Consider the following 17,594-nt stretch of genomic DNA (forward strand, 5'->3'; position numbering starts at 1 on the left):
AAATAATACCTATGTAAAATTATATAATATAAAATTTATTACAAATACTGTAAAATTTTCAAAAAAATTTACAGTGACCGAAACGGTTCTAACATTACAAATTCATTTCTGTTTTAGATAAGTAATATATATTTAATAATTAGAATAAAACAAAAATACAATATAATTATTATATTTACAATTAAGTTTCTTACAAAATATTGTTTCATTTATATTTTTCCTGGAATGAGTGTGTACCTTAATTAATTTATTTTATTTTATTTAAACAATTCAATATAGTATTAAAATTATTTTTTACAAAATTCATTTCATAAACATATGTATACTACTACGATCAAAAATATTTTTTGCAAAATGCATTTTATTTTATTTTTTTTTAAAATTCAAATAAAAAAATATATGATATTATATAACATAATTTGTTTTAAAACAATATTCTTCTATATAAGAGTTGATGATTTTTCAAATTCATAAAGGCGGTATCGATTTTCATTAGTGGTGTACATTTTTAACTTGTTATATTGGTAAACTTTTTTAAAGTCATCGGGCAATTATAATTTATTATTACTAAAAATTTTATTCTAAAATGTTATATATTGTTAGAAAATTTGACTAAAATCTGTAATATAATAATCTGAACGGGCCTGAACTTCACTGCGTACAACATTTCCGCCATAACCTAAAACAAAAAAAGAAATAAATTATTTATATATGTTAATTATTTAATATTTTATGAAGTGTTATTGTGGTTTATTGGAGAAAATATTTTTTTGTGAGGCAATAAAATAAATATATAACTTACCAATAAAATGATTAGCTGGTGGCGATGCTTCTAAATCTGTAGCACCATCACCAATCATTGTAATATTGGCATCAGAATTTATTGTTTTTCTTATAATTGATATTGCTTCACCTTTACCACCAGATCTGGATGTTGGTTGATTTGTGTCAAAACCGGCATATTCACCTAAATAGATAAGAAAAAAATTAATTATTTAAAGATGTGCGTATGTCAACTTATAATTCTTAAACTAAATAAAAAAAACTATATACAATATTTAGTACTTTATTAATAATAATTGTCATTTTATTTTAACAAATAAACCTATATGTATATTCATACGTACGTATACATATGTAATCTTATATCAGTACTTATTTATTGGTTGGACTAATAAACCCTGAAACTCTTCATTTTAATAATGAACAAAAATAAAGAATACCAGTTTAAACTGAATATAAGAAATAAATTGAACTTCTTTTGATTTAATTTTTATTTTTTTCTTATCAGAGAAATTAATTTTAATTTATAAGTGCATAAGTATGTATATATATATATATTAAATATGAATATAGAGGGTCGTAAATTAAAATAATTATAAAAATATATTCTGTGCTAAATAAAGAAGTTGTACGTATTTTATTTGTTCTTGTTGTTTTTTTTTAATAATTATTATACTTATTTGACGCATGATAATTTTTTTTTTTTTTCATAAACTTACCGTCAAAATAGAACATTAATTTATTTGCGAAAACATTTTTCATTGGAACACCCAATTCATCAGCAACTGGTTCAATAAGACAATCAAAACCACCAGAAATTAAATAGACTGATGTACCATTTTTTCTTAGATTATTAATGAATTCCCTACAAAAAAAAAGCAAATTTCAAATTATTAAATTTACATAAAAAATTTTTAAAGAACATGTTTATGAAATTTTGGAAAAAATATGGAAAATATATTCTAATAGGACGCAAATTAATTGAACTTACTTTATACCAGGTGATAGAGTACTAGGATGCAATTTTAAAAATTCTCTAATCTGTTTTTGTGATGGTCTTATAATATCTAAACGAATTCTTAACGCATCTTGAAAGGTCATTGATCCACCCATTGCTGATTGAGTTAAAAGTGCTACCTGTGGCCCTTTACCACAAAATTTAGCTAATTCATCGATACCTTCTTCTTTTATCACAGTTGAATCAACATCAAAACAAACGATGTCCGAATTTTTTATAATAGCTGAAGCTTGATCAAGCCTTTTAACAATATCTAAAAATATATATATATATATATATATAAGTATGTGTAAATATATTAAAAAACTATGTAAATACCATTATATGTACAATTAATTGGACTATATTTAAAATATAAAATTAATTTAAATATGTTTAATATACTTAATATTTATTATATTGTATGGGAGTATAACAGTAAGGTCATTGTCATTATCCAATTTGTTATAATAATTTTTTAAATTTTTATACCTACTTGTTGTTATCAAAATTTTTTATATATGTATACGGTATTTAAAAATATTTTATATAAGAAGTTTATATATATAAGTTTCCATATATTTGTTAACGGTACTTTCTCATATTTAATATTTAATTTTAATTTTCTATATTTTTTTTGTTATATAAATAAATTTTACAAATTATCATTAATTTTTTTTTTAGACAGAAGTTCAATCATAATTTGGCGTTTTTATATTTTTGATATATCAATTTCAATTACTCCTATAAAAATTATAATTATCACCAATACGAGTATAACACAATAAAATTATGGACTTCCCAAAATCATAACAATAATGGATTAACAGAGGAAAACCAGTTTAATCTGGTTAAAGAATTTTAATTAAATAAAATTTATAAATGTAAAAAAAAAAAACAAATTAAGAAGTAAAATATGTTCGAAGGTCAAATTCATAGGGTCTTGATAACAAAAAAAAATTTTAAACATTTTCATTGACATCTTGAAAGGTTTACAATCATTTATTTGTAGATAGTCATTTTTCAAAAAAAAAAAAGAAAACAATAATTATTTTAATTCTAATCTTTTTATATAAAGTATTTAAAAGTATTTTATTTGAAAATTAATTCTATATAATGGTGGGTGTCTATATTTAATAAATTAAAACGAAAACTTAGTGTTTACCCAAACACAAACCAATTTGTAATCTGCTTTATTCAGCAATGAAAATTCTATTGCTGAAGAAACTGATTTGAGGTTAAATTAATATTTATGTATAGATAGATGGCAAAATGTCGAACATATAATGTTGACATATGTCAACATTATATTTTCGACATTTTAGAAGAGCTTGGTGACATTCTGAAGATGACAAATTTTATTGTTTATTTCAAGCACCTTATATAGGTGCAATACCCAAAATAACTATGCCTAGAGTTGGTTTATTTTAACTACTACAGTTCATTTAATAATTTCTTAATTATTCCTGACATTTGACTTTTTTGAAAGAGAAAATGATGCGTATAACTTTGTAAATAACTCAAGCGAGTCAAGAATATTTCGGATCAAAAATAAATTTATAATTTTTTATAATTTATAAATTTTTTTATAAATTATGAAATGCAATTTTATGTTTTTTATAAAATTTGTAAAATTATATAAAATTAGAACATCCAAAATAATATTTTATTACACAGTTTTTGCCATTATATTATGTACACGTATATGTTAATCTACCATTTATAAATAAAATTATTAAAATAGTAAAAGAATAACATAAAAATTGTTTTTCCAAATAAAATTGTTTAAAATTTAAATTTATTATTTAATCGAAATGATAAGAATTTGTTTTTTATAATTTTTTTTTTTTGGAATTTAGTGTTTAGGGAAAATTATTTTTTTCCTTTTTTCATGTTACTAACCGGAATTATGTCATATATAGTCTATAGTTTGAATAAATCTCAGCATTTTTCAAATTTTAATAAAAGCTAATATTATTAATTTGCTCAATTAACATGCATTTACTTTTACTATAATAATAAATTTATAATAAAATTATTGTCAGTGTCATCTGTTCGCTATATGTCTTTATTAAATTTAAATAATCGGGTATTTATTTTATAGTTATAAGTATATGTATATTATTTAAAAAATTTATGAATTAAAACTTACCTTGGTTCGGCATATTATTATTACTATTAATATTATTATTTTTAGGAGTTGTTGTTACACCTGCTGCTGCTGCCACTTGTGTTGTTCCTTTTTTAACTAATATTGTATTTGATGGTATAACATGACCATTTGTATTACTATTGTTTGTACTATTATTATTATCTGTGCTAGCTGATATAGCAACCAAACTTAACAATGAACTATTCAAACTAAAATATAATAAATAAAGAGACCAATATATAGTCAATTATATATAAGTTGAAAATATTAAAAAAATAATAATATTATCGTTTTTAATCAATATATAAATATTATGCAAAATTTTATATGGGAAAATGTTATATTTTTTTTAATTTTATAAAAATAAATGCCATACATTGTGTATATAAAAACAAATTTTTACCTATAAATGCAAATAAATCTGTATATTCTACATATTTTATTTAACATTTGAAATTTTATTATTGAATAAGTCAAATTGACATTATATAGATCATTATAATTATACATTTTGGAAGACGTCCTAATATTAAGTAATCTTAACTTCAAAATGCTGTAAATATACGAGTTTGATACGTCATAATTCGAATTAAAATTGTAATTACTTTAATTATTCAGCAATTACAACTTATTTACAAATAATACTGAATATTACTGCAATTTTGAAGCCAGGCAGGGAGTTTTTATAGCACGATTTAGAACATATACATACATAAGTAGCAATTTTTAAAACAAAACTTTGTAATTACCTAATATTGCCCATTATATATAGAAGTACAAAACTGATCGATTTTGTGCAAGCATAAGTGCGTATATATTGTAAATATATAAGTACATATGTATATATATGTATAGAATATACAATATATATACAATATGCGGTGCTTCTAATATTTAAATTAGGTTATTACTCCATAATAAAATAATTAAAGTCTATATGGCTAACAATTCAAATTAATCAATAATTTCTAAAAACCACACTTAAACTGAATATTTTATGATTAAAAAAATAAAAAAAAAAATCTTAAGAAATTTTAATCTTATCAATGTCGAAAATTCTTCATATACAAATTATTATAAAATAATTTTTGTGTCCCAGACAGAAAAACGGAATTTTATTATGTACTTTCATTTAATTTTTTGCTCATTATATACATGCACATACATTTGTTCATACAATAATTTTAGTACCCTAAATTTTTGTCATTTTGAGTCATGAAATTTGATTAAAAAAAAAATTTCAATAAATTTTTTTTTTTGTAAAGGAGCATTTACAATGATAAAAATAATAAAAATATTTAGTTAGAATTTGCAATAAAATAAAAAACAACTGCTTAACTTGACAATTGTTGCTTGTATAGTAATCAAATTCTTCTCCACTTCTGTAATTTTTAGAAATTGAAAGTAGAGTAAAATATTTAAAGCCAAAAAAAATAATGAAGTAACAAAATGTGGACCACCCTTAAAAGATTTGGAATCTCGAATAAAATTAAGAATCGTTAAATCGAACTGAAGCACTATTTATTTGATACTAAAGACCTAATAATTATCTAATTATTATATGTTCCAATATAATATGTACATATGTAAATATGTACATACATCCGAGCAAACAATCTTCGTTAATTACATTATTTATGTTTCAATATAATTAATAATGACAATATTTTTGGCACGCAAACAAACTGCTTTTCATTTCATATGTGTATTGAAAATAAAAATAAGAAAAAATGTTAAATGTTAAAATAACCAAATGTTAACAAAAAATACATAATATTAGTTCTGGTATATTCCAACTCTTGCGTTATCTAAATACATACATATGTACATACATAATGTAAGTAAACGAGTTAAATGGAAAATTTTTTGAAATATCCATGTTTTTTTATTTTTGGGACTTCTTTCCAGGCGGATACTATTTAAAAAAAAATCTTTTATTGAGAAAAAATGAAAATAAAACAACGAAAATTAATATATGTAAGTATGTATGTATAAATAAATACAGAAAATACTGGTTCTTTGTTTTAAAATAATATATGTTTGTATGTAATTAAGAAAATTTAAAAAAAAAAGACAATATGTAGGTATTTAAAACCTTTATTATGCAGCCAGACTATGAAAAGGTAAACAAAAACAACTATTTTAAAAATTCGCATCTGGTTGTGTTTTATGATAGCTTTACGATTTACGATAGCTGTTTTCGCATACTTATATATACATTTATCGTATTATGTATATATACATAAGAAATGGATCGTATGATTTTTGTTTTCCTCTTTAGTTGCTAATTTTCAAGGGAAAGTTTTTTTTTTTTGTTTAATTTATTATACTTGATTTACTTTTTTTTTTTTGTATGTATAAATGCAGCAAATCAAGTAAAACAGAATTTAAATAGCTCATACATGATACGAGTATGAGTAGTCCGAATTTAAATTCCGATAAGCAAGAGAATAATTTAAAAAATAAAAATTATTTTTAAATATGTACATAAAATATTCGAATGAATTCAAAACAATTTCGAATCGTTTATTTTTACGAAATTTACTTAAACTTCATGATAAACGGACACAATCATATTTTATAAATTAATTCTAATTTTTGAATTTGAAACAATTAATAACTTATAGGTATTTACCAGAATGCAGCCCTTACATCAATTAAACTTTATTCAGTAATACGATTTTAATTGCTGAATAAATCTAATTGATATTATATGTATTTGAATCGTGCTGTAGTCTACCTTAGTCATTGTTTATTTACTGAGAGAAAATTAATGAAGTTTCTCATTCATTTGTAATAGTTTTTCACTCATTTTTCATTTAATTAATTTCAAAAACTAAATGCCGAAAAAGGCTCATAGAACACATAGAACACTTCCATTTTATTGAGGATGAAATGATCTGATTGAAAATTAAATTTCAATAGTATAGCGTTTATACAAAACTCAGGTTTTGAGTGGAAAGCGCTTAATCATTATAATTTAGAATTCTTGGATTGTTATTGATTTCAAGGGACCGGAAAAATAATATCTTCACTATTTAGATTCAACAGTATTGTATACTACTATTCTAAGTTTTCAAATCCAAGTTCATAAATCATAATAAATAAAGTAAAATGTAACAAACTTTTATTATTTTATATAATTAAAAGTATACCAAGCCATTTTAAAAAAACCTCCATTTAAATTTCTTTCAAACTATTTAAAAAATTTAAAATTAAATTAATTAATTGGAACGTACTGAATAAAGATCAGGAACAAAAATTTAACAAAATACTTCATGAATATAAATGGCGTGATCCAATAATTTTAAATTATTTATGATGCAAGATAAATTATGTATAACAAAATTAGATTATAACAATATCTTTATACTAAAATTTTAAAAACAAAAAAAAAATTTTTTTTTAAAAAATGCAAAATCACTTTAAGAAGAAATAAAATTAAAAAAAAAAACACACACAAATTATCTCTATATTTTCAGTATTAGAAAAATAATTTTTAATAAATCTTTTATAATTTCATTATCGGGTCACTTTTAATTTATTAAGCATTCGCTACTGATTAGGTACGAAAAAGCAAAAAAAAACAAGTATAAGTAGTTGTTACACAACGATAGTTATTTTTGTTTTTTTTTTGTATTTTGTTTTTTTTTCAAATTTTACTTATATTTTGTTCTTTTTTCTCCTTTTATGTGTTTCTTTGCAAAATTGTAAAATTGGCATTTCTAAATTCTAAATAACTAAATTGATTCCGTTCAAGACCACGTGTATATTGAATGTTTAAAATTAATAATAAAATTTATTAAAAATTTTAAGGCATTTATTTTAACTGTTCCGTCAACTATGAGTATATAAGAGACATTTTTTTATAATTATTGATAAATTGATATAATTTGTAATTTTGTTTAATAATTTAATGGAGTAAATAGCCGTGCAAAATAATACATTTCATATTATTGTATGAATAATGTGTTCTCTTAAATATTAAATATTTTACCCTATTTACTACAAGTAATTTATGTATAATATCATTGTGTATGTGTTTATGGTATATTACCCAGGCACTATGATTGGTTTAAATTTTTATTAATTGAGTTGTTTAATTTTGAATGAAATAAATCCACAGTATATACAAATAAATGTATGTGCTCGTAATAATCACATCTTTTACTCTAATTAATTCACATTCATTTTAATTTCCTATTAAATAGGTACTAATAAGGCGGCTATTAAAAGTACGATATTACGATAATTGAAAAGTATCAAAAGTACGACCAATAATAATCAATAAAAGGTTAAAAAAAATACGTTGACTTTCAAGTGTTGCAATTATTGCTAAATTTAGAATCAATTCAGTATTTCTGCAATTTTGAAGTCACTGACAATAAAATTGAAATTTTATAATTGATTTAAAATGATGATTGAATGATTTTTTGTTAAATCACTTTCTATTCCTTTAAATTAATCAAGTAAAATTTAATTCAAATGTCAAATTAATATAGAGAACTTAAAGTATTTATTATAAACCTAATATGTATGTACATATAAAGTAAAATAAAATATTTCTACTTTTGAATATTTTGAACGAAAGCTTTTTGCTTTTTATTGGTCAATAGACTTTGATTATAACGCTTTTAAAGCAATTTAATAATTTAATTTGCATATTCTAAATTTAAAAAAAGTGTCTGAACGAATAATGAAATTTTTGTTTTTTTTTTGAAAATTTTACTTCCTACATTAAGTATAGCAATAAATTCAGAGTAGTTTTTCTACCAATGAAGTTATCTAAATAAATTATCTTATATTCTAGAAACACTATACGTTTAGAACTATCTACAATTCAATCTTTTTCTTTCACTAAATTTTAAAGTACGAGTATAACATAAATTATCACTTAGTTAATATTTAAGTATATCATGGTTAAATCTTATTTAAGAAATGATGAATTAAAATTTATAATAATTAAATGGCACTATATATACATAATTAATTTAAATTACAAAATTTAATTTTATATAATATAAAAATAATTTAAATTAAAATTAGCTTACCAACGACTCATTTTTAAATTTTTTAATATAATTGAATTTTTATAATAAAATATTAATAAATTTTCACAAAATTCACCGTTATTATTTATTAATTTTATACTATTATATAACGGTTTATTAATTATATTATTATTATAATAATATTTCCAAAATAAATTTATTAAAAAATTTCTTCTATTATTTCTTAAGTAATATAAAACTGGAACTAATAACTTGAAATACGATGTCGATACGTTTTTATAGCTGATGATATTATTATTGTACTTAATACCGATTAATGGAAATTTACAATTTTTCATATATAAATATATACTCATATGTATATATTAAAATTTTTGTATATGTGTATGTATATTTTAATTTATTATAATAATGATGCAATAATTTAAGATCATCTGATCACTTGAATGAGCAAACTGAGACTGATTGAAAATTAAAATGATTGTCTCACTATATTGTATTTTAAAGTTGTTGTTTGACAACAATAAAGACGAATAATAAAAAATAAAAACAGAGAAAAAAAATTGAATTAAAAGAAAATCATATGAGATTTTTCAAAAACACTAAAACTAAAACCTTTTAAACGCTATCACATTCAAAAGCTATACACAGTTACACACTATTTAATATTGCTATTCACACTGTTATAGATATACAGGTAGATATTGAATGTATTTTGAAGTTCGAAAAATAATTTTCGAAATTTCGAAATAATTTTTATGATTGATAACGAAACAATAACAAATAACAATGTATTTTCGTTTAACACAAAGAAAAATAAAATGAAAAACAAAAATGAGAGTAAAAATTCAGAAAAAATTTAAAGATGACATCTAAACTTCATTAATCATTTATAATATGAAAAAATATTAAGATTCAAATTTGGTAATGTTAAGAAATAGATATACTCGTAGGTTGAGTTTATGTTTGTCACATCAAGCATTAGGAATAAATTTTGACATTCCGAAGAACTACCTTTTTTCTAGTGCTGTCCCAGTGTAATTCTAAATGTATAGAATTTGAGTCAGTAAGTGGTGAAAACACGAATAATCTAACATATTTTGTTTTTAAGGTTTTTTTTATGAAGAGACGATTTTTGTTCCTGAATCATGAAAATTTCTTGTCTATACCAAAGACAATTAAATATAAGCAAGGAAATTTAAAGCTTTATAAAAAATTTTATTTTCTTATAAATAATACACTTCCTCTTCTTATAGAGATCAAAAAATAGAATCAATTAAATTTCGTTTTATTCTGTTTTGATCCTAAAAGTATGCAACCATATTTAAATTTGTTTTTTAATGAGAAAAACTCACTATTTAAGAATAACACAGATACTTCAGTTTTTCGAGAGAGCAAACTATAAACAACAAAATGTTTCACCAGCAACAGCGCTGTATTAAAATTGTTTATTAACCCCATAGTAGGTGTTGCATGCTATTTTATCTTCTTTTAATTTTTTTGAGTACTTTTGATAGGTGTTATTTATTGGGAATTTTATATTTATATTTGTATGTATTTAGGTATTTATAATATACATATGTATGTAACTAAATTTTAATAATAAATAATTGGAAACAGCTGTTTTAGCCTAATCAAATTCAATAGCCAAATACTAAGTAAAATAGCCACATTTATATTAGAAAAACAAAAGAAAAGATAAATAAATAGGTTGAAAGCTTATTTGACGTCATTATTTATAGTTTATGCATACGGGTTCTTGTGTGTGTGTTTCAATTATTTTATTATGATGAATTAATTTCAATTGTCAAGCAATACTATATACTTAGTTTTATGACAACTACACTTACATTCATACATATGTATGTATATGAAAATATCGAAATTTCTTGTACTTTTGGTAAATTTCTATGGAATTTTTTTATGGTAAAATTCCTTTGGCTTGGCCATAACATTAACCGAAATTTTTAATTATTTTTTTCTTCTTTTTTCTATTTGATTCGAAAAAATACAAAATATTTATGCACTATTTTGAAAATTCATTTATGAATTTACGTATGTATGTGTGTGAATAGCAACAGCAATCGTAAAAAATCTTTAAAAACAAATAAACAAAAATAAATATGTAGCTCTATGTAGAGAAAAACACACGATAACTGCGTTTTCGAAAAATATATGTAAAATAAAAAACTTTAATTTGTTTTTGTCAAGAATTTTGTTTTGATATTTTAAATGTAAATAAATTGCATTTTATTGAAAGTTATTATTCAATTAAAGTATTTTATTATGCATTATAAGTGCATATATGCATCAATTTAAAATTAAATAGCCGCGCATATCATTTTAACGATATCGGAACGCTTTTTAACAACAAAAAGATAAAAATATTATTGTTTTCTACTTTTAATAGACTTGTTTATCTCGGATTGTGTATAGTAATAAATTACTTATGCATTTTATATGCATTTAAGATATTGATTGCTTGTCAACAATAAAAATAAAAATTTTATTTTGTTTTCTTAGAATACATTAATTATCATTTTGTCGTGACGCTTAACAATAAAAACGCTTATTTATAACAATAATGTCAAAAGTAAAAAATGACAAAATAAACAAGGAACAGCTATTTTATTGTTAAAATAAAAATAAACGAAATAGCTGTTCCGAAGTAGTGTTAATCCTTTCTGCAGAAAATTCCAGACCCTTTCACAGAACTTCATACTAATACAGGATGTTTTTACAGTTAATGACAAAAAACCGAATGCGAACTCAGTTCTAAATTGGAACTGTAAACATAAACTAACTAAATCAGTTGAGCGTAAAAATTATTAAAATATACAATGGGAACTATCTGAAACATTATTAATTTTTATTAATTTTCTTTAAGCATTGTACATACCCAAAAATTTGAACATTAGGAAGAAATGAGTTAATGGCATGCTAAATTATTTAAAAAATTAAATTATCTAAAATATGATTTATTATTTAACATTATTATTTTAATGATAATCCAGCCTAATCCAACCCAGCCATATTTGAATTATGTTACATACTCGTATATATAATATTACATGATTTTAATTAAGTATAATAATTTCAATTTAAAATATAAATAAAGTCTTAGCTTTAAAATTAAATAATTTAACATTAAAATTTTTGAATGAACTGAAAAACTACCCCATATAAATGCTAAATTTACTATTCATGATATCATATACATTCATATGTATTATATCAATATTTAATAATAATTAAAAAATTAATTTGTAAAATTAATGATAATAATAATTAAAAACTTATACATATACATACATACATATGTAGATTATATTGTCAAATAAAGAGGCTATTGTCCTTATTTTTTCACTACACATAAAAATATTTATAAACAATTAAGTATGTTAATTATAAAGAATTGGTTAAATGTATTTAAAATGAATAAATTTTTCCAATTAAAAAAAATTTTCGATTAAATTACTTTACATGACGTATGTAATTTTAAACAAAATATGCACCATGCTAAAGGTCAAATAAGATAAAATGAAAATGTGTAAACAAAAATTAATTTACGAGCCCAAGGTTATTGGACTACAATTTTTGAATAAAATTTTTTTAGTTAGACTTGTTACAAAAAGAATTGTTAAGTTTTATGTATGTGTATATAGAAAGCAAGATTTAAAAGAATATGTGGGTATGTATATATAGAACGGATTAAATTCCATAAGCGAACGGATTAAATTCCTTGAACGACCGGTTAGATGTGGGCCCAATTATCAATTTAAAATTTATTGATATAGCAAATAATTTCAATTAAATAATATTTTTCATTTTAATTTTTACATAAATTAAATATGAGTCAATATTTTAAAAATATTTTAATATAAGAAAAAATATTTTTTTGAAAAACATATGACGTCTAATAATGAATTACATGTCAAAATTTAATCAAATAACATTTAGTGTATTGCGTGTTTTATAGAATAATGTTTTTTTTTTAAATAAAAATCAATAAAACGAATGGTAAATAATATTTTAATAAATAAAAAAATTAATAATCGGACTATAATAAGGACAAAATAATTTTTTTCTTTGCCATACTTGAACCGCTATATCGTTATATGTACAGTTTACTTTGAAGAATTTAAATAGTTTCGCCCGCCCTCTCAATCTATAACTCTTTTTCCGCATAATATACATAATACATATATTTTAAAATTGAATTTCAACGACCCCTATCGGATCTTATATTTTAAAATGAATTTCAACGCCCCCTATCGGATCTTATAAATAAAGAATAATTAGAATACAATAGTCGTTAAATATTGCATTGTCATCTAGAACCGACGTATGTACAAAAATAAATTTAAAAGTAAAAATATTAAAAAATAATTAATTAATGTTATAATTTAATAAATAATAATTATTTCCCACTTTCATCTTAATTTACTTCAAATTATATGTCTTCAAAACGTATTTACTTATATACAAGATATAAGTATGTATAAATATACTTACATACATACATAAATATTGTAATAATTAATTATTTTTATATGATTTACAGCCACATGAATAAAAAATAGAATGAAAACTTTTTATATTAAAAAATTAAAATAAACACGATTTTTATTTATTTTTTTTTTTATTTTAATATTTTTGTTTTTACGCGTACAAAACGTCCTTGTATTGGAGATTAATGTTTTTTTTCTACAATTTATTTTGAAATTCTTAACATTTAACTGTTTACATATTTATTTTATATGTATATACTCATGTCATACAATATTAAACGCAGAATTCAAATTACAAAAAAAAAACCCCCCAACAAAGATTGTTTTTCCTTTCAATTGCACCAATATTAAAAACAATTCTAAAAATGCACAATAATAATAAGAAAAAAAACTTAATCATTTGTTTACATACTTGTTTACAGCTTTACTATCTTTAATTGTCACTAAGCGGCGTAATCAATACAATCATTTATTTTTTATTCGTCATTCACAGAATCGACCTGACAGAGTAAGTTCATAATATCACATATACTTATGCATACATAAATAAAATATTTTATAAATTGAAAAACAAAAAAACATTTATAATGCAATTTTAAAGAAAGTTGCATCAAAAAAACATGCAGCTTTGTCTGAAAATATTATTAATTTTTTTTTTGTATTGTTGTTTTTTTTAATTACGAAATGCAATTGAATTTGACATAAGATAATTTTTTTTATAAAACTTTTATGTACGAAAATTTTTGACGCTTTCGTTTTTTTTTTAAGAAACTGTCTAAACCGATTAAGATGATTTTTATAATTTTGCGCTTTTATAATTATTGATTATTTTTCAATTTTAAATTATTTTTTATAGAGAATTTTGTAAAAAGAAATATATATATATATATTTCATTTAGAATTGATTTGAAAATTTTCTTACATAATGTAAAAATAAAACGTGTAAACTGACACCATAGTTCACACAAACGAGTTTTTTTTTTTGTTTTAAGAACATGTTTTTGAATTTTCTCATGATATTTGTGAATGAAATATATATATGAATAAGTGAATGAGTAAAATGATTAAATACTATAGAGCTTGAACAAATTATTAGAGAATTTTGTTCTATAATGTTGACAAATGAAATATTTTGATAAGTAAATCTGTCAAAAACAAAGCGTATTCTGTAAACTTAAAAAGATCAGAAACCTTTTTTTTTAATTCAATAACAAATTGTAGTCAAAGATAATTTTATCGAATTTATTCTTCAAATTATGCCTTACCTGTTATAAGTCAAATTTTTTTTTAACTAATACTTTCAATTTACTTTCAATACAGACGGCAACTCGAATTAGCTTAAATATTTATAGTGCAAACTTCTTTAACAATTATTACTCTAAAACTTCTCCTAAATTTATGCAAAATTATTTGAGTAAAATTGTAGTAACGTGGTATTAATGCTTAATTCAAACAATAATTGCTAAATTATTTTATCAATTATATATAAAATATAAATACAATTTTGAAATCACTAAAATTCAAATTCTAGATTTGAAATTATATGCTATTCTTTTAAAACCATGATTTCGGTTCTTGAATCATATATGAAAGAATGTAATCGATAAAAATTCGAAAACATTCAAAAACTTATGGGCCTACATGCATAAATTCAAATCTATGAACGATTTCAAATCTAGATTTTAAACGATATACATAGGTTTCAGTCACTTATAAGCTATAATAATAATTTAAAACTATATATTATAAAGTTAAAATATCAATTATTTTAATATTAAAGATATACATAGTTATCAGTATTGATATATTGCTAAGGGTTTGTATATTAGTATCTGTATATAGTAGATATTAGAATTTGTTTTTTTCAACTTTTGAAGGGCATTCATGTAATCATGTGTAATTTGTGAAAAAAATGTGACTTATCTAGTTTTTTTAAGTAATTATTGTAGTAATTTTTTATTCGTACGAACTTCATGTTATATAAGAATTCTAAAATCACAATTCTAGTTATTCTTGTTTTATTTTTTTTCCCCTAAATGTTTATTTTTATTTTAAAACAATTTTATATTTTCTTACAGATAATAGAGATTTTTTTTTCGAATACTAGAGTAGTAGAGAAATTATAATAATTCTGTAAATATTTATAAATGTGAGAATATAATTATTATATTTGTATATGTACATACACGGTAAATATTATAATTATAAAGTTTAACTAAATTGAGTAACGTTACACAATTATTTGAAGATTCAAGTGTAATCAAGTTTATTTAAATTATTTTCTATTTATTCATCTTGATTTTATCATATTGTAAATAAAAACATTTCTAAATCTATTAAATTAAATATTTATAATATATTCATATTTTTTATTCAGTGCATAATCTCACTTATTATAATATAGCTTTAATTGATATATTTTTAATTTTTAATATAAATGTAATTGCTTTATTTGATTCAATTAATATACCCAATTATAAAAATACCATTTTTTTTATTTTATATCGTATATTTTAAAGTATCGTAAATTTTCAATAAATTTTTTTTAAAATTTTCATAAATATCTTTAAAATACATTTTATAAATGCATAAATCAAAAAGTCCTTGCCATTGAATTTACTCTTGACCTTGTGTATAGGTTATTTCAATTTATTACTATATACATAAACGCACATACATAAGAAAAAAAATATGTATTAAAAATTTCATTTTTCTTTTAATGAGATGACCTTGAACAATAATATAAATTCATTCAAGGAAAATTTCGTAAAATTTTATTAAAAATAGCTATATACCAAGATATTCCGATAGTTCTATATAGTTTTATGAAATTTTATAATTATATTATTTATTGAAATAATCTAAAAATATATTTTTTAATTTTAAAACTTACTGAGAAACTACATGCACACATAAAAAGCAAATGAAGAAGAAAAAAAAAAACTAAAATTAAATTGCGAGAATTTTAAGAAACGAAAAATAATATTGCGAGTAGCCGACTTGTTGTGATGAACTGATTTTAATTTAAAATTTCAAAAACAAAAAATTTATATAAAATATTAAAGATAAAATAAACACCCACATACATATATAAATAAATGCTATTCGTTGATATATTATGCATTTTTATCTTATTTTGAGAATATTTATCCTACTATTTTTCGTTATATATGATTATGAATTCTCTGAAAAGCTTTAATGCAAAAGCTTTCGACTTTGTTTTCTTTAGATAAAATGTATATAATATAAAAATGAGAAGAAAAAGAAATTCATTCTTCTCTTGACTCTTAAATATTATTATTGTGAATGCAATTGCATATTTTATCAGCATTTATATAGGTAAATACAGACATACATACACTGCATATTATGTATGTAGATATTTAAGTTGTTAATATGCAATAATTTTCTAAATTGTGTATTAAATTTATGATTTTAATAAATTTATAGTTAAAGGTTACCAATCTACTTTCAATTTATTTTAAATACAAATTATTCATTTTAAAGAAATTTTATTTTATTTTCAATTTAAATCTCATTATTACACAAAATTTAATGAAGTTGCTTATGATTCTTAATTTAAAAAAGCCATCATTTTTAATATAGATTTTCTTTTTGGAAAAGCAAATAAAACTTTTTGATAAAATTTTGAATGAAAATTGTTAAACATATGTTTATGCATATACATAATAAATTATAATAGTTTTAGTAAAGTGATATTTGTAAAAGGTTTGTGATTTATGATAATATAATCACCAATATTCTGCCAGTTGCTTGTATAAATTTTATTCAAAAAGCTTGTATAAATTTCTGAAATAAAATCAATTCCAAAATTTCAAATTCTATATATGTACTGAAAAACAAAATTCTTTTCAATATCATCCCATCACCCCAAGAGTAAAATTTCACTTGGGGTGATGGGATGACTGAATATCAGTGAATATTTTAAATAGTGTGCAATAAAATATATATATGTATACAACATTAAAATAACAATTTTTATGGATTTTTTTTATAGTTAATTCAAAATAATTCAAAGAAAGACATTCAATATGTCTTCTAGTTTATTATTTTACATAAAATGATTTAAAGACTTAAAAATAAATTTATTTTAATTAATCATAGTAATTCAGTAATAT

General features: G+C 21.2%; 1 protein-coding gene across 2 annotated transcripts; it reads right to left on the reverse strand.

Annotated features, from left to right (window-relative positions):
- Positions 1-382: 382 nt before the first annotated feature.
- LOC129606683 (phosphoserine phosphatase) lies at positions 383-16,476 on the reverse strand. Of its 2 annotated transcripts, none has more exons than XM_055517119.1 (6): positions 16,349-16,476; positions 3,933-4,141; positions 1,775-2,054; positions 1,503-1,648; positions 803-967; positions 383-679 (listed from the first exon to the last, which is right to left on the reverse strand). In XM_055517119.1, the coding sequence occupies exons 2-6, from the start codon at positions 3,943-3,945 to the stop codon at positions 600-602; spliced, it is 684 nt and encodes a 227-aa protein (XP_055373094.1). In that variant the 5' UTR covers positions 3,946-4,141; positions 16,349-16,476; the 3' UTR covers positions 383-599. The 2 variants fall into 2 exon arrangements, with proteins under 2 accessions (XP_055373094.1, XP_055373092.1); XM_055517117.1 differs by lacking the exon at positions 16,349-16,476 and adding an exon at positions 8,984-9,388.
- Positions 16,477-17,594: the final 1,118 nt, after the last annotated feature.

Source organism: Condylostylus longicornis, unplaced genomic scaffold, assembly GCF_029603195.1.
Source record: "Condylostylus longicornis isolate FDR11 unplaced genomic scaffold, ASM2960319v2 ptg000020l, whole genome shotgun sequence".
Lineage (NCBI taxonomy): Eukaryota > Metazoa > Arthropoda > Insecta > Diptera > Dolichopodidae > Condylostylus > Condylostylus longicornis.

What these genes read in the sequence shown, in the direction of transcription:
- LOC129606683 (XM_055517117.1), bottom strand. Translation starts at nt 9,300, where the DNA reads ATGAGTATATATTTATATATGAAAAATTGTAAATTTCCATTAATCGGT. An exon ending in AATTTAAAAATGAGTCGTTG is followed by an intron (nt 4,142 to 8,983) that starts GTAAGCTAATTT and finishes ATTATATTTTAG; the next exon opens with TTTGAATAGTTCATTGTTAA. An exon ending in ACCAGCTAATCATTTTATTG is followed by an intron (nt 680 to 802) that starts GTAAGTTATATA and finishes TTTTTGTTTTAG; the next exon opens with GTTATGGCGGAAATGTTGTA.